The 23,168-nt window shown below is 50.2% G+C and overlaps 1 protein-coding gene across 10 annotated transcripts in view; it reads right to left on the reverse strand.

The window, feature by feature from the left end:
• Positions 1 to 22,203, reverse strand: part of DNM2 (dynamin 2) — an 88,448-nt gene extending 66,245 nt beyond the window's left edge. For 3 of the 10 annotated variants that reach the window (XM_057710321.1, XM_057710318.1, XM_057710316.1), the window contains exon 1: positions 21,740 to 22,199. In XM_057710321.1, coding sequence (XP_057566304.1) covers positions 21,740 to 21,900 — 161 coding nt within the window. In that variant the 5' untranslated portion in view covers positions 21,901 to 22,199. Of the gene's footprint in view, positions 1 to 21,739 lie in introns of all 10 variants that reach the window. The other 7 variants (XM_057710319.1, XM_057710314.1, XM_057710312.1 and 4 more) reach the window with 4 other exon arrangements.
• Between the last annotated feature and the right edge of the window lie 965 nt (positions 22,204 to 23,168).

Below are 23,168 nucleotides of genomic sequence, written 5' to 3' on the forward strand. Positions count from 1 at the left end.
GCAGCATCCCAGTCACCACATCACATACCCGGGAATGAAGACGGAAAGGAGGCCCTGAATGCTGAAGGCAGGACAGCCAGTCACAGCTGCCTGTGGGGACAACCTGGCAAGCCGCCCATGGTGCTGGAGAGCACAGAGTCTGCAGCTGGAGAGCTCAGCCACAGCCTTGTTGTGGGATCTGGGCAAAGGCCATGACTTCCCCAGACCTCAGTTTCTACATCTATAAAATGGGCATAATAACAGTGCCTGCCCTGTCAGGTCATTGGCAGGACTAGAACGACAAGTCACATGAAGCCCAGTGCCTGGCACAGATAGGGCCCTGTTTTGCAGGACAGTTCACAAAGGTGATGGGGATAGAGGGGTCACTCCCTCACACCACAGACCTTCCTCCTTGGCACCCCCAGAAGGTCCCTGGCAAGATGATTCTAAATCTGCTCCCTCTTCAACACAGCAGCCCCCTTCCAGGGATCAGCCCTGGGCCCAGCAGACGCACAGCCTGTCAACCCCCAAGGCTCTGTCAGGAGGAGAAAACTGGAAACAACCTAAAAGCTCATTCAGAAAACAATCTTATGGTCACCAAAGAGGACAGAGGGGTGGGGGGGGGAGATAAATTAGGAGTTTGAGATCAACATATACATACTACTATTTATAAAATAGATAACCAACAAGGACCTACTGCATAGCACAGGGAACTATACTCAATATCTTGTAATAACCTCTAATGGAAAATCATCTGAAAAAGAATAATATACATATCTGTATAACTGAATCACTTTGCTGTACATCTGAAACTAACACAACATTGTAAACCAACTATACTTCAATTAAAAAAACAAAACAGGACTTCCTAGGTGGTGCTGTGGTTAAGAATCCGCCTGCCAATGCAGGGGGCCCGGGTTCAAGCCCTGCTCCAGGAAGATCCTACATGCCACAGAGCAACTAAGCCCGTGCGCCACAACTACGGAGCCTGCGCTCTGGAGCCCATGAGCCACAACTACTGAAGCCCACATGCCGCAACTACTGAAGCCCACGCACCTAGAGACCGTGCTCCACAACAAGAGAAGCCTGCGCACTGCAACAAAGAGTAGCCCTCACTCTCCACAACTAGAGAAAACCTGTGCGCGGCAATGAAGACTCAACGGAGCCAACAGACAAATTAAATAAATAAATTTATTTTAAAAAATTAAAAAAACAAAACAAAACAAAAAAACCTCACACATGGATGGACCTAGAGTCTGTCATACACAGTGAAGCAACCCAGAAAAACACAGTATGCTAACGTATATATATGGAATCTAAAAAATGGTACAGATGAACCCAGTGACAGGGCAAGACTAAAGATGCAGATGTAGAGAACGGACTTGAGGACACAGGGCGGGGTGGGAGGTGGGGCGGGAGGTGGGGCAGTGAAGGGGAAGCCGGGACAAAGTGAGAGAGTAGCACTGACATATATACACTACCAAATGTAAAGTAGATAGCTAGTGGGAAGCTGCTGCATAACACAGGGAGATCAATTTGATGATTGGTGATGACTTAGAGGGGTGAGATAGGGAGGGTGGGAAGAAGTCGTGGGAGGGAGGGGATACGGGATATATGTATAAACACAGCTGATTCACTTTGTTGTACAGCAGAAACTGGCACAACAGTGTAAAGCAATTATACTCTAGTGGAGCTTAAAAAAAAAACAAAAAAAACAACCTCATGTAGGAGAGTGACTAGATTTAGTGGGATCGAGGAATACTACACAGCCATAAAGGAAGCACAGGGCAAGGGAAATACTGCTCAGTCAACAACAATAGTTGCATACGTCAATACCCCACCTTCAATAACGGGTAGAACACAGGACAAAAGATCAACAAGGAAACAGAAAATGTGACCACCATAAACCAGCAAGACCTAAAGGCATGTATAAAGCACTCCACCCAGCAAGAGCGGAATACACACTCTTATCAAGGGCACAAGGACTGTTGTCCGGGATAGGCCATATCTGAGGTCATAAAATAAGACTGAATAACTGTGAAAGGGCTGAATGAAATCATACAAAGTACATTCTCTGACCACAATGGAATCAAGTTAGAAAACAGTAACAGAAAGAAAGTTTGGGAAATTCACAAATATGTGGAAATTAAATAATACATTCCTAAACAGCCAGTGAGTCAAAGCAGAAATCACAAGGGAAATTACAAAATACTTTGAGATGAATGAAAATGAATGCACAATATACCAAATCTTATAGGATACAACTAAAGCAGTACACGGAGGGAAATTTATAGATGTAAACACCTATATTAAAGGAGAAGATTGCAATTTTTTGTACATCAATTATACCTCAATAAAGCTTTTAAAAATTTGTTCTAATTAGAAACAATTTTTCAATTTGTTTTTAGAAAGAAAGATTTCAAGTCAAAAATTAATCTTCCACTTAAGAATCTGGAAAGAGAAAAGTAAACCAAACCCAAAGAGAAAAGAAAGAAGGAAATAATAAAGATTAGAGAGGAAATAAGTGAAATAGAGAATAGAAAAGTAGACCAAATCAGTAAGACCAAAGTTGGTTCTTTGAAAAGATCCACAAAACTGACACAACTTTAGCTATGTTAACTAAGAAACAAAAGAGAGAAGACTCAAATTACTAAAGCCAGGAATAAAGAGAGGGGCCATTACCACCAACCTTACAGAAATAAAAAGGATTATAAAGAAATACTATGCCAACAAATTAAATAACCTAGATGAAACAGACAACTTCCTAGAGAGGCACAAACTACTGAAACTGCCTCAAAAAAGAAAAAAAAAATGAAAGAAAGAAAGAGAGCAAGAAAGAAAGCAATCTGCCCAGACCCGTAACGAATAAAGCAAAAACCTTCCCACAAAGAAAAGCCTGGCTCAAATGGCTTCACTGGTGAATTCTAACAAACATGTAAAGAATGAATACCGATCTTTCACAAAACCCAAAATAGGAACACTTCCTAACTCATTCTATGAGGTCAGCATTACCCTAATACCAAAGCTAGACAAAAATATCACAAGAATACCACAAATCAATATCTCTTATGAATAAAGACACACACAAAAAAATCCAAAACAAAAAACTAGTAAACTGAAGCCAGCAACGTTAAGAAAAATTATGTGCCACAGTCAAGTGAGATTTATACCAGGAAAGCAATGTTGGTCCAAAAACAGGACAATCGATCAATACAATGAACCACGTTAGCAGAGCAAATGACAAAACTGTATGACTATCTCAGTAGATGCAGAAAAGGCATTTGACAAAATCCAACACCCTTTCATGATAAAAACACTCAACAAACTAGGAATAGAAGGCAACTCTCTCATCTCGACAAAGCACATCTACGCAAAACCCACAGCTAATGTCATACTTAATAGAGAAACACTGAAAGCTTTCTCTCTAAGTTCAGGAACAAGACAAGGATGCCCACTCTCACTTCTACTCAACACTGTACTGAAGGGCCCAGCCAGCGCAGTCAGGCAGAAAAAGAAATAAGGCATCCAAAAGAAGGAAAACCATTCACAGATGACATGATCATATCTATAGAAGATGCTGGGGAATCTCAAAATTTTTAAAAATTAGAGGTAATAAATGAGTTTGGCAAGGTTGCAGAATGCTAGATCAATATATAAAATCAGTTATATTATTACATACTAGCAGTGAATGATCTGAAAATGAAATTTAGGGGAAAATTCCATTTATATTAGTGTGAAAAAGAATAAAATACTTAGGAATAAACTTAACAAAGGAAGCACAAAACTTTAACACTGAAAACTAAAAAACACTGTTGAAAGAAATCAAAGCCCTAAGTAAATGAAAAGACAGCTTGTCTTCACAGATTGGAAGGCTTTTTTTTTTAGTTGCTGTATAGTTGACTCACAATGTTGTGTTAGTTTCAGGTGTACAGCAAAGTTAATCAGTTATACATATACCCACTCTTTTTTAGATTCTTTTCCCATATAGGTTATTACAGAGTATTGGGTAGAGTTCTCTGAGCTATAAGATAGGTCTTTATTAGTTATCTATGTTACATATAGTAGTGTGTATATGTCAACCCCAATCTCCTGATTCACCCCTCTCCACTGGAACACAATGTTGTTAAGATGGCAATACTCCCTGAATTGATGTAGAGATTCAGTGCAATCCTCCTCAAAATCTCAACAGCATTTCTTGCAATAAGTGATAAGCTGATCCTAAAATTCATATGGAGGGACTTCCCTGGTGGCGCAGTGGTTAAGAATCTGCCTGCCAATGCAGGGGACACAGGTTCAGTCCCTGGTCCAGGAAGATCCCACATGCCTTGGGACAACTAAGCCCATGCACCACAACTACTGAGCCTGTGCTCTAGAGCCCGCAAGCCACAACTATTGAGCCCACATGCCGCAACTACTAAAGCCCACACTCCTAGAGCCCGTGCTCCGCAACAAGAGAAGCCACCAAAATGAGAAACCTGTGCACCACAACGAAGAGTAGCCCCTGCTCGCCACAACTAGAGAAAGTCAGTACGTAGCAACAAAGACCCGATGCAGCCCAAAATAAAATAAATAAATAAATAATAAAATAAATCTTTAAAAAAACAAAAACTAAATGAATCAGAGACCTCAATGTAAGAGATAACACTACATAATATTTAAAAGAAAATGCGTGAATAAATCTTCATGGATTGGTCAATGGCTTCTTGGATATGATACCAAAAGCATAAGTTACAAAAGGAAAAAAAAAGACAGGACTTCATCAAAATTTAAAACTTTTCTGCTTCAAAGGACACAAGAAAGTGGAAAGACAATCACACAATGGGAGAAAATATCTGCAAATCATTTATCTCATAAAGGGCTGGTCTTGATACCAGATGTAAAGAACTTTTACAAATCAACAAATGAAAAGACGGATAACCCAATTTTAAAATGGACAAACGATCTGAATAGACATTTCTCCAAAGAAAATATACAAATGGCCAATAAGCACATGAAAAGCTCATCATTAGTCATTAGGGAAATAAAGAAAGAAAAAACCCACAATGAGCAAAATACCACTTCACACCCACTAGGAAGCTGAATTCAAAAAGACATATAATAACAAGTGTTGACAAGGATGTGGAGAAACCAGAACCCTCCTACAGTCCTGGTGAGAGTGTAAAATGACGCAGCCTCTGTGGAAAACTGTCTGGGGGTTTCTCAAGGTTAAATACAATGATTACCATAGGACTCAGCGATTCCACTCCCAGGGACATACCCAGAAGAAATGATTGCATATGTTCCCACAAAAATTTATACAAAAATGTTCACAGCAGCACTATTCCTGATAGCCAAAAAGTGGAACTGACCCAAATGTCCATCAACTGAGGACTGAATAAACATAAGGTAGCATAACCATAGAGTGGAATATTACACAGCCACAAAAGGGAATGAAGTCCTGACAGACGCTACAGAAAGGATGAACCCTGAACACATTAATGCAAAGTGAAAGAAGCCAGACACAAACAGCTACAGAGCGTATGATTTCATTCTTATGAAACATGAATTCGCAGAAAGTAGATGAACGGCTGCCAGGAGCTGGGGGTGGGGAGTGACTGCTTAATGGACACAGTTTCTTTTGGGGGCATGAAAATGTTCTGAAATTACATAGTGGTGATCACTGCACAATTCTGAAGACACTAAAATCAGCCAGATAGGACTTCCCTAGTGGTGCAGTGGTTAAGAATCTGCCTGCCAATGCAGAGGACACAGGTTCAATCCCTGGTCTGGGAAGATCCCACATGCCAAGGAGCAACTAAGCCCGCGCGCCACAACTACTGAGGCTGTGCGCTGAAGCTCACTTGCCTAGAGCCCTTGCTCTGCAACAAGAGAAGCCACCACACTGAGAAGGCTGCTTGCCGCAACCAAGAGTAGCCCCCACTCACCGCAACTAGAGAAAAAAGCGCTCACAGCAAAGAAGATCCAACGCAGCCAAAAAATAAATAAAACCAGCCAGATAGTACACTCTAAAAGGATGAATTTTATGGTCTGTGAATTATATTCCAGTAAAGATGTTATTTTAGAACCAAAAAGCACAAGAGCCACCCACGTACCAACAAGGGAAAAAAAGTCCACCACCCAGCTTTAAGATAAAAACTACTGCTGACTCCCACACAAACCCTCCCAGGAAGGCCCTGGCCTCTGGCTGCCACCTGTCATCATCCTGTCCTCCCTCAGCCTCATCCCCTGTGACCCTGACCTGAGCCAGAGCCTCTGTTCTTACAGTGTGTCTCATTAGCATGTGCCTCCCCCACGTGGCCTAACTCCAAGTGGTGACTGGGTCTGTTTGGCCCCAGCTGAGTGGTAGCCTGGGTCAGAGCTTGGCACCGAGCAGGCTCAGCTACCTTGCTGAGTGGATCCCATTTAGTGGTGAGTTTTCACAAGAGGGAGATGGCCCTCAAGAGCATCTAATACATGCCAGGCACCATGCAAGGGGCTGGCACACACCTAGGAACAAAGCTCTGCCATCAAGGCACTCACCTACTACTGGGTGGAGCAGAGCAATAAACCAAATAAATAGGGAGGACAAGGATGCAGGGTGACAAGTGCTTCCAGGAAAAATTAAACAGAGCAAGAGGATGGAGTAATAGGGTGGGGACAGGGAAGCCAGGGAGGGCCTCTTGAGGAGGAGACATTTGAGCAGAGGCCTCACGCAGGTGATGCCTGAGCCACATTCTATCTGAGGGAAGGAGCTTTCCAGGCAGCGGAAATAGCATGTGCAAAGGCCCTGAGGTAGGACTGTGTCTAACAAACTTGAGGAACAGTGTGGGGCCCAAGGTGGCTGGAACAGAACAAGTAAGACAGGAGCAGGAAGACGTGAGGGGAGAGAGGTGATGGGGCAGGGGGAGGAGGGTAAGGAGGTCATGCAGGGCCTTCTGGGTGACAGTGAGGACTTTAGCCTTTTTTTTTTTTTTGGGCCATGCCATGCAGCTTGCAGGATCTCAGTTCCCCGACCAAGGACTGAACCCGGACCATGGCAGTGAAAGCCCAGAATCCTAACACTAGGCCACCAGGGAACTCCCGAGGACGTTAGCCTTTACACTGAGCGAGCCAGGAACCATGGTGGGTTCTGAGCAGAGGAAGGGAACCTTCTTCAGAGTCTCCCTCTGACCACTACAGTGGAGAATGGCCTGGTGGGGGAGTGGGGGGAAGTGGGGTCAGAAGGTGCAGGACCTTAGCAGGAAGCGACTGCACTGGTCCAGGTCAGTGCCCACGTTAGAGGGAATAATACAGTTATAAAAACTACTAGGACTTCCTAGGTGGCATAGTGGTTGAGAATCCGCCTGCCAATGCAGGGGACACGGGTTCGATTCCTGGTTCAGGAAGATCCCACATGCCGAGGAGCAACTGAGCCCATGCGCCACAACTATTGAGCCTGAGCTCTAGAGCCCATGAGCCACAACTATTGAGCCCATGTGCTGCAACTACTGAAGCCCACACACCTAAAGCCTGTGCTCTGCAACAAGAGAGGCCACCGCAATGAGGAAGCCACCGCAATGAGGAGCCCACGCACCACAACGAAGAGTAGCCCCCGCTGGCCGCAACTAGAGAAAGCCCGTGTGCATCAACGAAGACCCAACACAGCCAATAAATAAATAAATTAAAAAAAAAAAACTAATAGCAAAGCTTTCCATGTACCAATGCACGAGTATCATTTTTGTAGAAACCAACAAGTTGATTCTAAAATTTACGTGTAAAGGCAAAGAAGCCAGACTGGCCAAAACAATTCTGAAAGAAGAAGCACAGAGAATTCCCTGGCAGTCCAGTGGTTAGGACTTGGCACTTTCACTGCCAAAGGCCCAGGTTCGATACCTGGTCAGGGAACTAAGATCCCACAAGCTGAGTGGCAGGGCCTAAATAAATAAATAATTTTTTAAAATAAAAGAAAACGAAGAACAAAAGACTCACCTGGTCTGATTTCAATACTTACTATTTCAAAGTAATAAGGAAATGTGGTTTTGGCCAAAGGACAGACACACAGATCAATGGGAGCGGACAGACAGTCCAGGATGGACCCACAAAAACATGGCCAATTGAGTTCTGACAGGCAACTCAATGGAAAAGGATGGTTTTTTCAATAAATAGTACTGGAACAACCAGACATTCGTATGCAAAAAAAAAAAAAAAATGAGAAACCTCAATCTATACCCATAAGTCATACAGAAATTGACTCAGGAATTCACTGGTTGTCCAGTGGTTAGGGCTCTGTGTTTTCACTGTCGGGGCCTGGGTTCAATCCCTGGTTGGGGAACTAGGATCCCACAACTTCGAGGCACAGTCAAAAAAAATAATTTAAAAAAAATTAATTTAAAAATTAAATTTTAAAATAATTAATTGAAAATCTCTCAAAATGCATCATAGTTACAAGGCACACAGAAACGTGCACAAAAATGTTTATATCAACATTGATCATAATCACCCAGAACTGGAGACAACCCAGCATCCTTCAGCATCCTTCAGTGGGTGAACTCTTCAATAGCCAGTGGTCCAGGTGGACCATGAAATACTCCTCAGGGACTTCCCTGGTGGTGCAATTGTTAAGAATCCGCCTGCCAATGCAGGGGACACAGGTTCCAGCCCTCATCCAGGAAGATCCCACATGCCACAGAGCAACTAAGCCATGCGCCATAACTACTGAGCCCACGTGCCGCAACTACTGAAGCCCGTGTGCCTAGAGCCCCAGCTCCACAACACGAGAAGCCACCGCAATGAGAAGCCTGTGCACCGCAACGAAGAGTAGCCCCCACTCGCCACAACTAGAGAAAAGCCCGCACACAGCAACGAAGACCCAAAGCAGCCATAAATATACAATTAATTAATTAATTAATTTTAAAAAAGAAAGAAAGAAATACTCCTCAGCAACAAAAAGCATCAAACTATTGAGGCACACAGCCTGGATGGCTCTCGAAGGTGTTATGCAGAGTGAAACAAGCCAGACTCAAAAGGCTGCGTGAGTCCATTTATATGACATTCTGGAAAAGGCAAAACCATAGGGTGGAGAACCCATAGGCAGGGTGGGGTGAGGGGTGACTGCAAAAGGACACAGGGGGGAAAATAAATAAATAAATAAATAAATAAATAAATAAATAAATAAATAAATAAATAAAATAAAAAACAAAAGGACACAGCGGGATTTTGGAGGGTGATGGAAGTGTTCTAGATATTGATTGTGGTGGTAACTCTTGGTGTGTTTATGATATGTAAATTTTATACCGTGAGGATAGGGAAAAAAAAAACCCATGACAATGAGCAGGCTCTCTGTTCTGATCTCCAAGAAATACTGTTAAGTGACAATCTCGTTGTTCAGAACAGGGTGTAAAGCTGGGTGGGAGAAGGAAGTGGATACACACGCATTTGTATTTGCCTCCATCTGCACTGAGAAGCTGGGAGGTCGCAGGAGACGAGCGAGGGTGGTGAGCCATGGCTGTAGGAGTAGGCGGGTAGGAAGCAGGCTTCTCTCTCTCCATTCTTTCTGATATTTTTTAACTTGGTGCCATGTTGGACATGTTACCTATTCAAACAATTATATTAGAAAGAACCCTTAATGCTTCCAAAGGATAGTGTGCAAAAAGGAGGGAAAAAAGTAACTTTGTGGCAAGGAAAGCTAACAGAGCCATCTCACCCAAAAGATCAAGGTCAACATCTCGCTTGATAAATAAGCTTCATTGATATCATGGACCACTGACAGGATGTGAAGAGAAGGGCACCTCATCTTTGTGGGCTTCTTCCCGACAACCCATAGCCCCAGTCTAACCATGAGAAAATACCAGATAAACCCAAAGCGTGGGACAGTCTATAAAATACCAAAGTCATGAAAAGCAAAGGCTGTGGTGCTGTCAGAGTCAGACGGAAACTAAGGACACAGGATGACTCACGTGGGATCCTGGATGGGGTCCTGGGACAGGAAAAGGACAAAATGGGGACAATTGCAGAAATCTGAATCAAGTCTGGCTTTTGTTACTACTATTACGCCGAGGTTAATTTCTTAGTTGTGAGAAATGCACCACGGCAAGGTAAGAGGTTAGTGTTAGGGAGAGATGGGTGAAGAGTATAAGGGAGTTCTCTGTACTACCCCAGTAACTTTTCTGTAAATTTAAATCTTATTTATTTAAACAAAGGCAAAAACCCCTTGAGACACTAAATAGCAAAGAACTTGGCGTGAGGCAGACACATTCCAGCAAGATTTTGGACTATCAAAGATAAGACTTGGGAGCTCCCTGGCATTCCAGTGGTTAGGACTCAGCGCTTTCACTGCCAGGCCTGGGTTCCATCCCTGGTCAGTGAACTAATCCCACATGTGGCACAGTGCAGCCAAAAAACAATAAAAAACAAAAAACAAACAAAATAAAGATACACTTAATCGTGGCATTTGAGGGTGGGGGAGGGGGAAACATGCACACGTGAAAATAAAGGAAAAGCATCTGACAAAAGCCACAAGCTGATGAAGGTGGGCCCAAGCAAAGGGCGATAGGAACCTCGACCTTATTCTTCCTATAGAAGAGAACTGTATTTTACGAGTAAACAGTCCAAGAACTCTTACCATTAAAAATCAAGCTAGGGACTTCCCTGGTGGCGCAATGGTTAAGAATCTGCCTGCCAATGCAAGGGACACAAGTTCAATCCCTGGTCCAGGAAGATCCCACATGCCGTGGAGCAACTAAACCTGTGTGCCACAACTACTGAGCCTGCGCTCTAGAGCCCGTGAGCCACAACTACTGAAGCCTGCGCTCTGCAACAAAGAGTAGCCCCTGCTTGCCGCAACTAGAGAAAGCCCACGAGCAGTAATGAAGACCCCACACAGCCGGGAAAAAAAAAAAAAGGATTAAAAAAAATCAAGCTAGGTGGGCCTAGAGACTGTTATATAAAGTGAAGTAAGTCGGAAAGAGAAAAACAAATATCGTATATTAACACATATATGTGGAATCTAGAAAAATGGTATATTTGCAAAGCAGAAATAGACACAGATGTAGAGAACAAATGTATGAATACCAAGGGGGGGAGGGGTGGGGTGGCAGGAACTGGGAGATTGGGATTGACACACATACACTATTGATACTATGTACAAAATAGATAACTAGTGAGCACAGGGAACTCTACCTAACACACTGTGGTGACCTAAATGAGAAGGAAATCCAAAAAAGAGGGGATATATGTGTACGTATAACTGAATCACTTTGCTGTACAGTAGAAACTAACACATTTAAAGCAACTGTACTCCAATAAAAATTAATTAAAAAAAAAATCAAGCCAGGACATCCTTTTGCCAGGAGCATATTCCAGGTGGGCCCTCCCCATCTCAGAAAGTGGCCTGCTTTGAGCTCCCTGGTGATCTGTGCCAGGCAGTGCCACCAGGAGATGCCACCAGGGCAGAGGCCACTGGAGCTGGGCTTCCGTCTGAACAGCTTCCGCCTAGACGAGGGGAAGTGAGTGTTGCAAGATGAGAAGACATGTCAGCCCAAACCACAGGCAGCCTCTTCTCGAGCTGAGCTGGCAGCTCATGGCCTCCCGTCACAGGCCCCCGATCCTGACTTATAGATCCCTGGGACTCCATTGCCCCACCAGCCAGAAAAGAATTCTGAGGGCATTATCCTCAAAGCCTGGCTGCAGGGCCTGCTGAGGGCCTCCTAGGCGAGGAGGCTGTGACCCCCCAGAAGGACCCTGGCCATCCGCACAGAAGACAGAGGCCCCGTGGCTGGGACAGAAGGGGCTGTGTCCCCGACCCAGCACGGGGCTTCCTCTGGGACTGGTCTGGCCGTGCCAGGGTGTATCACCCAGCAGGCGGGCGTAACCCCAGCTGGAACTGTTCCTGCCTGCTGTGCTCGCTCACCGGCCTGCCGGTCCCTACAGACTCTTATCACTGGGAAAATGTGTCATGGGGCAGAGTCTCGAGGGCGTCTCCTCCTCCTCCTCTGTCTGGGCGTGATGGTGTCATCGGGGCCCTGGACAGCTCTGCTGGCCACCTGTCCACACCCTATGGGTCTGTGGCCTGAGCGAGTTCAAGTTTAGCCAAAAGAGATCTCCCAGGACAAACAGAGCAGCGGTTCTGCGTGGTGTGGCACGTGACTGGAAGCCCCGGGGAGTTTTAAGTTGGTCTGGGGAGGGGTCTGGCTCTGGACATCTCCCCATGACAGATACTAATGGGCTGTCAGGACTGAGAAGCAATTACCCCCAACAGCTTCCTTTCCTTGGTTCTTGGTCCAAGCAGGTACCTGGGCATCCACGGGCAGGGGAGTGGGGGGGGGGGGGGGGCAGGGGGAAGCTGCCTTCAAACCCCAGGTCCCCGTTGTTAGAGAGTACCAGCGCCTGGACAGAGCAGGGCTCACTCCTGCCAGGGCCACCTGGCACCAGGCAAGGAACAAGAGCCGGCGGGGGCAGCTCACTGGAAGCTGCATGGGGCCTCAGCCACCACAGCCCGGGGAGGGGGCCCTGCTCGGCCCCATCTCATAGCCAGAGACAGCCAAGTCTGACCGGCCTCGGGGGCTTAGCTGGTTACTGTTATTACTCTGTGCCAAAAGGGTAAATCACAGCCCTCCCCGTAAAGAGGATACACTCGCTTCTGACCCCCTGGGGTACCCCAAACCCCTCTTCTAGGCTCAGTCCCAGGGCTGCGAACAGAGAGGGCTGCGAGCCCCCAAAGGCAAGTCCCAGGGCGGTCCTCTGGTCCCCTTCTCGATGAACATCTGCGCAGTGAAATTAATCCACTTCTGGTTTCGAGGTGCATTCACGCAACATGCGTGCTCCTACTCTGGGCCAGGATGGCGAGCGACGCTTAAAGATCCCTGCCCTTGCCGACCTGCCGTCTGGGGGGTGGGGAGGACACAACACAAAACAGCTGCAGGTCCTAAGAAGAGAAAACACATCTAGGCAGGCGGTGAGCGCCAGGGCCCTGTGACCAGGGTAGGTCAGGGACAGCCTCTCAGAGGGATGAGGTTTGCGCAGGGACCTGAGGAGAGAGGGGCAGGGCGTGGAGAACTTCTGGACAAAGAGGAGATGCGGAGGAAGGAAGACAAAGACCCCGGGGAGACGTGAGCTTGGGGGGTTCAGGGCCAGGAGGCTGTGTGGCTGGCGGGATGAGCGTGGGGGAGAGTGGGAGCAGGTGGCGGGGGGGAGGTATTGGGGGCTCCAGTGGAGGACTTGGACTTTTACCCCAAGTGAGGTGGGAGCCACAGGGGGTAGTGGGCAGAAGAGGGGCATGCCCAGACTCAGGTGTTCACAGGTACCCTGTGGACGCTGTGGGGTGAGGGGGAGAGCGGGTGCCAGGGGACCAGGGCAGAGGCGACTGCGCTGGTCCAGGCCATGGAAGGGGTCGGGACGGGTGAGGCGTGGTGAGGACACACTGATGTGGGAGCATCAGCTGGACTCTCTGGCCAATCCCAAGTCCACTCATTCAACCCAGGTGAAGCGGCTGCCGGGCAGCATCCTGGCCTCCACACCCGGGGAGGGGAGGGCCACACACCCAGTGCTGGCCGTCAATCTCCTCACGTCCTCCTCTCCCTCGTTCTACACAGATGTCCCATGTCCACATGCAAATCCTGGCAGTAGGAAGCTGGAAATAGCCTGATCACCCATCACCAAGAGGGCGGTGAACAAACAAAGGTGCGTTTGTACCATGGAGTACTATGCAGCTGTGAAAAAGACAAGAAGCGCCCTGCGGATGACAGGCCACGAGCCTCGAGCCTCGAGCCAGGGCCCACAGCCAGGCAGGGTGGGCACAAAGGTCTGAGTTCCGTGGTCACCCATCTGCTTCCAGGCAGCTCCTGCCTGTCCTCGCCTAGGCAGAAACACCTGCTGTCTCTTCCGAGAGGCACTCCCTGACCACCATGCCCGCCCCGAGGCTGCCTACGGGGCCTCCGTCTCCCACATGCCTCCACTGCCTTCTCACTGGCAAGTGCCTCCTGAGGGAAGGACCTACCGGCCTCACTCACAGCGACATCCCCGCTCAAACCCAGCCTGTCCCGCTCGCTGTGGTGGCGCCACTCTCCACGGGGCACAGACACGGGTACAGTGAACAAGGGGGTGAGGACGGGGCTCAGAGCCCCGCCCCCCTCACCGCCTGCCCCAGTTCTGCCCCTCAACTGCCTCATCTATAAAAGCGGGCCAAGCTGAGTGATGTGCATACAGCACTCGGGGAGTGTGTCAAGGGCATGGAAAGTCCACTCAGTGCGAGAGGAAGCCCAGAGCCGTGCCCCAGAGGAAGCAATTCGAACAGCTGAGCTGTGGCACCGGGCACCCCAGTGGGCACTGCAAGGACCCCCGCAAGGGCTTCGATTACTCCTCAGCATCCGGCCTTGTTCCAGGAACCTCTGAGGCCACCCTGAGGTACACACGTGGTGCAGAAGGAGTGAAAAGTGGACTGTGTGAAGCCGGAGCCGAGGGGAAAAGAGAGGCTGGAAAATCCAACAAAGCCAAGGGTGAGGATGCTACTCCAGGTCCAGACCAGCAGGCCCGGGGGAGGGAGGCCACCCATGAAGGCCAGGCTCTGGGTTCAAGTCTGGCCACCTGGGCAAACCTCTGTGACTCAGTTTCCTCATCAGTGACGGAGATCAAGAACCGGCCTTGAAGTGGGTGAGGCGCCTCGTACCCAGCTTCCAGCGTGAATCGCGGCAAACAGCATGTATGACAGCACAGTCCTCTCTCATCGGGACAGCTGCTGTGACTCCCACTGGCTCCCCACCTCCACTCTCACCCTTCTGGGAGGGTCAGGAAGCTCCAAGCAGCAGTTACAAACGTTCCGACACGGAAGGACCCCCAAGATGCGTTGAGCGATTGGAAAACAATTTTCCGAACAACATAAACAGGGCAGTCCCAGTTCTGGAAAGACGTACCAAAAAAAAAAAAGGAGCAACCCCGAATAGTGCTGTGTGTTTTCTATAGGTATCAGCGTGTACATATGTACGTAAATACGAGAGAGGTCTGGCAGGATATACACCAAACTGACAATGGTGTTTCCATGCGGAGCTGGAAGGAAATGAGGAAATTCGTCCTCATCTGTCAGGGTTTCCCTTCCTCCGAGAACTCGGTCTTCAGTGTTCTACTTATATCATTAAAATTTAGGAAAAATAGGCATCTGACAGGCAGTTTCCTGACCCTCATGTGCCCAGTGGTCTTGCCTTTGACTCAGGCTCCTTTCCACACCTGAAGGGGGCACCTGTGGTGCCCTCTGTTCCTACGCTGCCCTCTGCCTGGGACGCCCTTCTCTAGGGTCTTCGAGGGGCTGGCTCCATTGCAGGGCCCACCCCGACTGGCTTGTCTGAAGCAGCCCCCACCCAGCCACTCTCTCACTATCCACCCCCACCGTTTTCACTGCACTTCTCCACCTTCAGAATGTCGCTGCTCATTTAACCATTCTTCTGATCTCTGCCCATCTCGGTCCCCACTGGATCCCCAGCACCCGGCAGGCTGTCAGACAAACTGCTAACAACCTCGAAGATCCAGAAAGCCAGAAGTTGCTCCCTCCGTCACCTCGGCCCCACCCCCAGATACAAGCACCGCAGGGTCCACTACTGACCTGACTGCCAAAAGCCACAGCCACACCTTCCCAACCCCACTATCCCCGGGCAGCGGGCTCTGGAGGAGACAGGCCCGGCTCAGGCCCTGCTCCTGCCCTCCTCCCCTTGTGACTTCAAGCCAGTTCCCCTCTGAGGCCTCAGTTTCCCCACCTGTAAAGCAGGGATGCTAAGAGCAGCATCCGCCCGAGGACTGCTGGGACCACGGGGTCAGATTTTAGACATAAGTCCCTGGGACACAGCACCCAGTAAGTCCACAAACATCAGCTCTTACTGTGTCATAAACATCCAGCAGGTGAAACCAAAAGGGCCACCCAGCTCCCGGTTCAAGGTGAGGGTGACTCCAAAGGGGAAAATCCCCAGCATCTTGCAGGGACCTTGCTGCCAAAACTAACAGGAAGCCCAAACGTACACGGAACCATAAGTCTTTTCTCTCCAGTGCCATGTCGCTTCGGAGACAGGGTAATTTTTTTCTTCATTCGGATTGTGGCTAATGGCCTATAAATATCTCATTATTGGCTTGCATTTTTCCAAAGCTTTAACACAATAAGGGCTTAATTACAGCATGTAGTTGGCAACTTCAGTAAATTAAAGGGTTAGCTGATGTCCCCATTTTTTTCCTGCAGTTGAGGGGCCTGTAATTTCGGCTTTTTCATTCAGATCGGGCAAAAGCTTGGCACATGCGGCTCTGAGCCAAATGTGAACACCAGAGAGACACAGGGTTCCACGCCATGCCCAGCCCCTGCCGCCCGCACTACCTTTGAAAACTCCAAATCGAGAACTGTCCACGAGGCCATCCTCTGCCCTCACCCACAGTCAACCAGACCTATTAGCAGGGGATTTCAATTTGTGTACCTAGCGAGGGCCATTATCCCCAGACAGATAACTCTGAAACGTATCTGGGCAGCCCAGAGCTGAGCGCTGGAGAAATCTATCTTCGTGGTTACAAACATAACCCCCAAACGAGCAAAAACGAACCAGGAATCACGTGGGGAGCCAACCTGCATGTGGGGTTCGGTACTGTACATTTTTACAGGCTTTTTACTACAAAAATACAACTGTTTAGAATAAGATGGGATCACACGTCCACTTAGTCTGGGCCCTAACAGGTCTTACATGGGCTTTCTGGGTCATTAAGTCCTCTTCTAGATCACTCTGAGCAGCTATTTCATAGTTGGTTGTCTGGACACATTGTTTGTCTAGTCAATTCGCTACTGTTGGGCCTTTTTGCTCCCAACTTCCCACCATCACAGGCTGAATGAGCGAAAAAAAACTCTCACGGCCAAATATTTGTTCACAGTCACCGTTCCCACTTAGAAACAGCAGGAACCGGGTTCCAGCTAGCATTTTAGGACCTGGTAAACCAGCTGGTTCCAGCTGCATCCCCAGAGCTCAGACTACACTGACAGGAGCTCAATGAGTGTCGGTGCTAAAACGAGGCATTACTTATACTAACAAAGTAATCATGAATTCCTTTTCTTTAAGGAAAGAGAAATTTGATCTTCAGCCTCCTGACCCAGGGCTATACAAAATGCACGGGTCTGACATTTCACAAGGATTAGCTCATTTGAATTCTCAGCCCGCTCCCAGGAGAGAGGAACCATTGGGATCCCCATGTTCCAGACAAGGAAACTGAGGCCCAAGAAGTGAGGTCATTCAGCTGATGGACGGCCATCTTCCCACAGGCGCCTCCGGACTCAGTCTGCTCTGGCTGGCCTGGGAACTACAGACCACACGCCCAAAGGCACTACGGCTCGGTCCGAAAGGAAAGACCATGGAATAGCAGCTGTCGTGTCCAAGCGTCTCTGCACATCAAAGATCTGTTAAGGGACAAACCAGCCCAAAGGGCAAGTCACGTGCCCACCCCTCAGTCTGGCAGGGACACGAGCCAACGGTCATCCGACGCACATGCATCCAGTGCCCACTGGGCGCCCGGCAGCAGCCCCACGTACAGCTAATGTCTCCCTGCAGGGACCCATCACCCAAGCCTGAATGGAAGCACAGCTGGAGACAGCAGAGTCTGTGGGCAGCTGCTTCCTGTTAAAAGAAAAATGGCACCAGGCACTACTTGCTGAGAGCATGGAAGCAAAGGTGCAAATCAAAGGTGAGAGCCCCCGGCTTGCCCAGGACCAGGTCCAGAAGGATCGTAACAGTGCCACTGGCAGCTCTGCCTCTACCCAGGCCCTCTCTGGCCCCCAAGGCTCCACGTGGCCTGCACCCTGCCCCACCCACCCCAGTTACCTCCTTCACCTCATCTCCCCCCACCTGTCTACTATACTCTGCTTGAGGCACACTCCCACCTCAGGGCCTTTGCACTGGCTGTTCCCACAACCTGGGACGCTCTTTCTGCAGATCTCCACTGGTAGGTCCTCCCTTACCTCCTTAAGTCTCTGCTCAAATGTCACCTTCCCATGGAGGCCTTCCCTGACCCTCCACTGAAACTTATAATATCCCACTGCCTGCTCCATAATCCTGCTCTTTTTTTCCCCATAAAACAGTTATCATCTTCTACTTTGTTTCTTCTTTATCTGCCGCCTGCTGGAAGGTCAGCTCCCCCAGGGCAGGGGCTTTGGTATCTTGCTCAGGGCTGTGTCCGCCCTAGAACAGAACCCGCACAGGGTCAATGTGCTCAGAAAGCATGTTTCGATGAAGGAATAAAAAATGCATGACATTTTAAGTGCTTCTTCTGCACTAGACACTCTTCCCAGCACTCATTTACTCCTCATTCCACCCTCAATGCCCTGAGAGATGAAATACACCCAACCTGGTGGCCTGAATGGGTGGGGCCCATGAGTAGATACTATTAAGAGCCCCATTTCCCAGCTGGGGAAGCTGAGGCTCAGAGGGGAAAGACTCACAGAATCAAGTCCAAGCCTGGGAGACTCGGAGCTGGAGGCCTCAACCTCTGCCTTCCCCTCCTGCTCTTCTGCCAAGTGAAAATTTCTAAAGCCCTTGCTTCTTGCCAGCCCCTGAGGCTAAATGACAGGGATCACCAGGGAGCCACGTCCTCCCCTCTCCTTACGGCCACAGGTCTATCTGCTGGTACAAGGCGGGACAAGCCCTGGGCCTTAAACTCAAAGGTTTCGGGGGCCAGGAGGCTCTAGGCAAATGTGCAATGGGCCTGGGCAAGGACTAGGGAGTAGTGGGGACTGTGGCAGTTCAAGTGGCCACTCCTAACCTGATGGGGCAGCCAGTGCTGCTGCTTCTGAGAGCCAGGCTGTGGGTGCCAGGTGAGGCCAGAATACGATGACTGTAACAGCACAGGGTCCAGGCACTCAACACACATTAACTCACCGTGTCCCACGGGGAGGGCCTGGTTATCATCCCATTGTACAGAAAAGGAACCCGGCCACAGTCAGACAATCAAACATTCTGGAGCCAGGCCTAGGGCCCAAAGCCTGTGTGCTACACCACTAAACTCTAAAGATCTTTGGGGCTTTGCTAGCACAACCAGAATCTGATTTTAATGCAAAATCTCATTTTTAAATGTTGGCAGCTAATTAAAAACAAAACATTTTAAACTCCAGGTTGGTGAAATCAAAGATGGAGCAAGCAGGCTTCATCCCCCAGCGCCACCAACTTGCAACCCCTGGTATGGGGCTGAGCTAACTGGGCTAGTCACACTCGGACCAAGTTCTTAGAAAACCCACAAGGCAGAGGCAGGGAAACGGAGCAGCCCGTGCTGCCCCCAAGGCACAGAGCTTGACATGCTCTCCTGTTGGTTCCTTGAAACCAGCCGGGAGATTTGTGCGGTCCATGGCATAAGGGAGGAAATGGGTCTTCGGCTGCAGCACAGTTCAGCCAAAGTCACAAAAAGAAGCACGCAGTGGGATTGAAAGAGAGGCCTGCCTGCCATCCTCCTGTAGCAGGGCTTTGTAGCTGAAAAACGTTATCCATGGTCCAGAAGTAAAAAGAAGTTGGCCCTGTTTGAGCACCCTGTACCCAAGGAAGGCCTTTTTACAACTTTGGTTCTCGAGCCCTGAATTAATGCCCTTAATGACCAATGTCACGCTGCAGGCACTGAGAGAAGGTTGCCACAGGAGCCAGCTCAGTAGCAGTTGGCAGTCGCCAGATGCCAGGGTGGGTGGGAGGGAAAGGTGAAGGGCAGGGAGACTGAGGAGAGGTGGAGATGGGAGACCGGGGCTCCCCAACCCAGAGCCCTCAATCCCTCACTGAACAACCTCAAGCAAGAATGGTCAGCTCTCTGAGCCTCAGTTTTCTGCTGTGGAAAATGGGATCATAGCAGTGCCTGCCTCATAAGGCTTAAATGAAGTCCACTGCGTAACTTCAGAGCACTTTTTAATTCTGACTACCTTGTGTTGTCAATATGAAAGGAACCAGCCTGGTGAGTAACAGCCCCATCCAGGTAGACCTACTGTGTGCCAGGCACTATACTAAGTAAGCATTTTCAACACACCGTGTCACTGCATCCTTGCCACAGTCCTGTTGAGGGTCCCTCACTCCATTTTTCGAAGGGGAAACTGAGGCTCAGAGAGATCAAACAACCTGTGCAAGGTCACATGGCAGATGAAATGGACAGAGCTTCGCAGACACCCACTGGAAGCCTGGGCGGGCAGGAAGATGGACTAGCAGGGGGCCCACAGCCCAGCCCAAGGCTCAGCCCAGGCCGGGCTGATCCCACGTCCACACCTTTCCGCCACAGGAGACAGAGGGCATTGCGCCAGAGACAAAGCAGCAAAGGAGGAAATTCATGCTGCTGGGAGCAAAACCCCAGGCCTCTGGGAAGGCAGGGGCGGGGCTGGGCACCCAGCTGGGCTCCACTGAGCGCCTGCCTGGTGGCCTTGGGCAAACAGCGTGTCTTTTCTGAGCTGAACCAAGAGAGAACTCAGCTCGGGGCCTGCGGGATGAACACGGCCTCTTAACACTGATAACCACAACTGTAATAATAATGATGACTATGGTGTTATCATTTCGCAGCCACAGTCACAAATGGAGCCCTTCCCAGAATGCAGAAGTGGCCACCCATCTGGGAGGCAGAAGGACAAGAGGTGGGGGAAGGAAGAGAGGAGAACCAACCGCCCTCGGCGGCCACAGGGCCCATTCTCATCTATTAGCTTCCTGGATCCTGGAAACTGCCCCCCAAGAGTGGGATTTGTCCACCGGACAGACGGGCAAACTAAGGCATCTCAGGGCTGCCTAGGGAAGGCTGTATCCCAGCTCCTGCCACTGAGGCCTGATCAGGCAAGAAGTTCCTTCCCAGGATCCAAGGAGGGCCCCCAATTCGCAGGCTTTAGCTTGGGGGCTGGACCCTATGTTCCAGGGCCCAGAAGGCACCCTGACATGGGCTAGAAAAGACTCCTGGAGAAAGTTCCCTCAGGGGTCCTACTTCCAATTGAGAAGAGTTCAGGTCTCAGCCTTCAGCTCCCTTCTCCTCTGCATGCTCCCACCACCCCGGGCCACAGAGGTGGGGTCAGACAGTCAGGACAGCTAGGGCACTGACAGGCAGACTAGGAGAAGGACAGACACCAAGACAGAAAGACAAAAGGAACCACTTGGAAGAGAGAAGCCAGCGTTCACCAAGCACCAAGTTGAAGAGTCAGCCCAGGAGAGCCAGACAACAGGGTCTCCTAGGGTCCAGCCAGACAGACAGCAGAGACCAGCTGGGGTAACCCAACAGAGGAACTGCTCAGTGTTAAAGTCTGTGAGAGGCACGGATGGGCAACCAGACAGGACAGGTCATCCTGGATAGCTAGCCAGGCAGCAGGGGGCTGCCCTGCGGTACTGGACAGATGGACAGCCAAATGGTGATGGCGGGGAAGCCTGTCCAGGACAGAGAGACAGCCAACCAGCCGACAGGAACTGCTGCAGATAAATGATCTGCCAGCCGGACCGCAGGGGTCGGCCCAGTAGATATCTAGGTGACAGGTTTCGGACAGACAGAGCAAGGGAACCTACCCCTGACCCACAGACAACCAGATGGTAGAATTCACCCAATACAGCCGGGGGCCAGAGAGTCGGCGGGGGTTCACCGCACCTCCTGGCCCACGCCCCCCAGCCCCGGCAGGGAGCCCTCCGCCCAGGGCGTCCCACAGGGCCCGCCTCTCCGTCCCGGTCCCCGTCCCCGTCGCGGGCACGCAAGCGCCGCAGTTACGCCGGCGGCGCAGGGCGCGCCATTCCCGGTCCGCCCTCCGCGCCCTAGGCCGCCGCCCGCCCGCCCGCCCGCCGCCGCCGCCGCCGCCGCCGTGCTCGCTCACCTGCCCACGAAGTTCTCGAGCACCGAGCTCTTGCCGGCGCTCTGGCCGCCCACCACGGCGATCTGCGGCAGGTCCAGGTGGCAGCTCTGGCCGATGGAGCTGAAGGCATCCTGCAGCTTGTTGACCAGCGGGATCAGCTCTTCCATCCCGCGGTTGCCCATGGCGCCGGCGGCCCCGGCCCGAGCGCCCCGCGCTCACCGCCCGCCCCTGGCCCTCAACGACGCGGCCCCGCGGCGTCCGCGGCCGTTGCTCCCCGCCCGCCCGGGCCTCGGCGCGACGCCCGCTCCCGGCTCGGCCTCACGGTCGCCGCCTCATCCGGTTCTCAGGCGACACCCGACCCGAGCGACCTCCCGCCCGGGCCCTGGGGCTGCACCCAAAGCCCTCGCGCCAGGCCCGATTGGTCGATCGCGCTGTCACTCGTGCGCATAAGCCAATGAAAGCGAGGCACGGGCGTACGGCCGAATGAACCTTCCCCCGGGGACCTTCTTTTGGACTGATTGGACGCACAAACTGTCGCTTTTGTGCTAGAGCCAATAGTGGCGGGAAGCGAGTTGTCCCGGCTGGGAGGCGGTGTTTCGGGAAAAGGCATGTTGGCCCCACCTGTTAGGGGGCAGTTCCCGGATAGCAGGACCATCCGCCAGTCTTATTGGCAGGAAGACCCGCCAGTCAACAAAGCTGGCCAATGATACTAGGGATCGATTGTTAAACACCGTTCTGTCACTTGACTCTACCTAGTTCGCTAAAAATTTCCCATTGGTTTATATAAATATCACCCCGTTCCATCAGCCAACAAATCAAAAGAGGGTGGGACGTAACCTCCCAATCTTGATTCTGATTGAAAACTGTACCCGTCGATCAAAGAACCCTTCTTGGGATTGTTGTGTCTGAGGCTTCTGGAGCAGAGGGTAGGCCCACTGTACTCGCCAACGCGCGCCACCTCGTGGTAGAACCCGGTGGTGATCGTCACTTGTGAGTTTCTGGGCTCTAGAGAAAACTACAAGTCCCAGAATGCGTGCAGGCCCCGGGCTTGCAAATCAGTTCCCTGCGCGGGGTCCCGATGCACTTTGAAGGTGAGTCAGGCGGTTAGAGGTTTCTAGGGAGAGGCAGTCTGGCACGGCCTCACTGGCTTCTACTTTCATTCCTATTAAGTTGTCTCCATGCCCTTGCAAATGCTGTGCTCTCCCCTGGAAATACCTTCTGCTCACGCCTGTCTTCTCACGCCTGTCTTGATGCGGCTAACGCTCCAACATTGTCCCCCTGCCTCTTCAACTTTAGCGCATCTTGGATTTTTTTTTTTGAGTACGCAATGAAACTCAACGGATCCTCTCCCCAGGAAAAGATGTTATTTTGCAGGTAACATTGGGGGTTCTGGGAACTGCAGACCACTTGGAGAAGAGGCCGGGAATCGGTAGAACGATTTTAAGACAAG

The sequence above is a fragment of the Hippopotamus amphibius genome, chromosome 15 (genome assembly GCF_030028045.1).
Source record: "Hippopotamus amphibius kiboko isolate mHipAmp2 chromosome 15, mHipAmp2.hap2, whole genome shotgun sequence".
Classification (NCBI taxonomy): Eukaryota; Metazoa; Chordata; class Mammalia; order Artiodactyla; family Hippopotamidae; genus Hippopotamus; species Hippopotamus amphibius.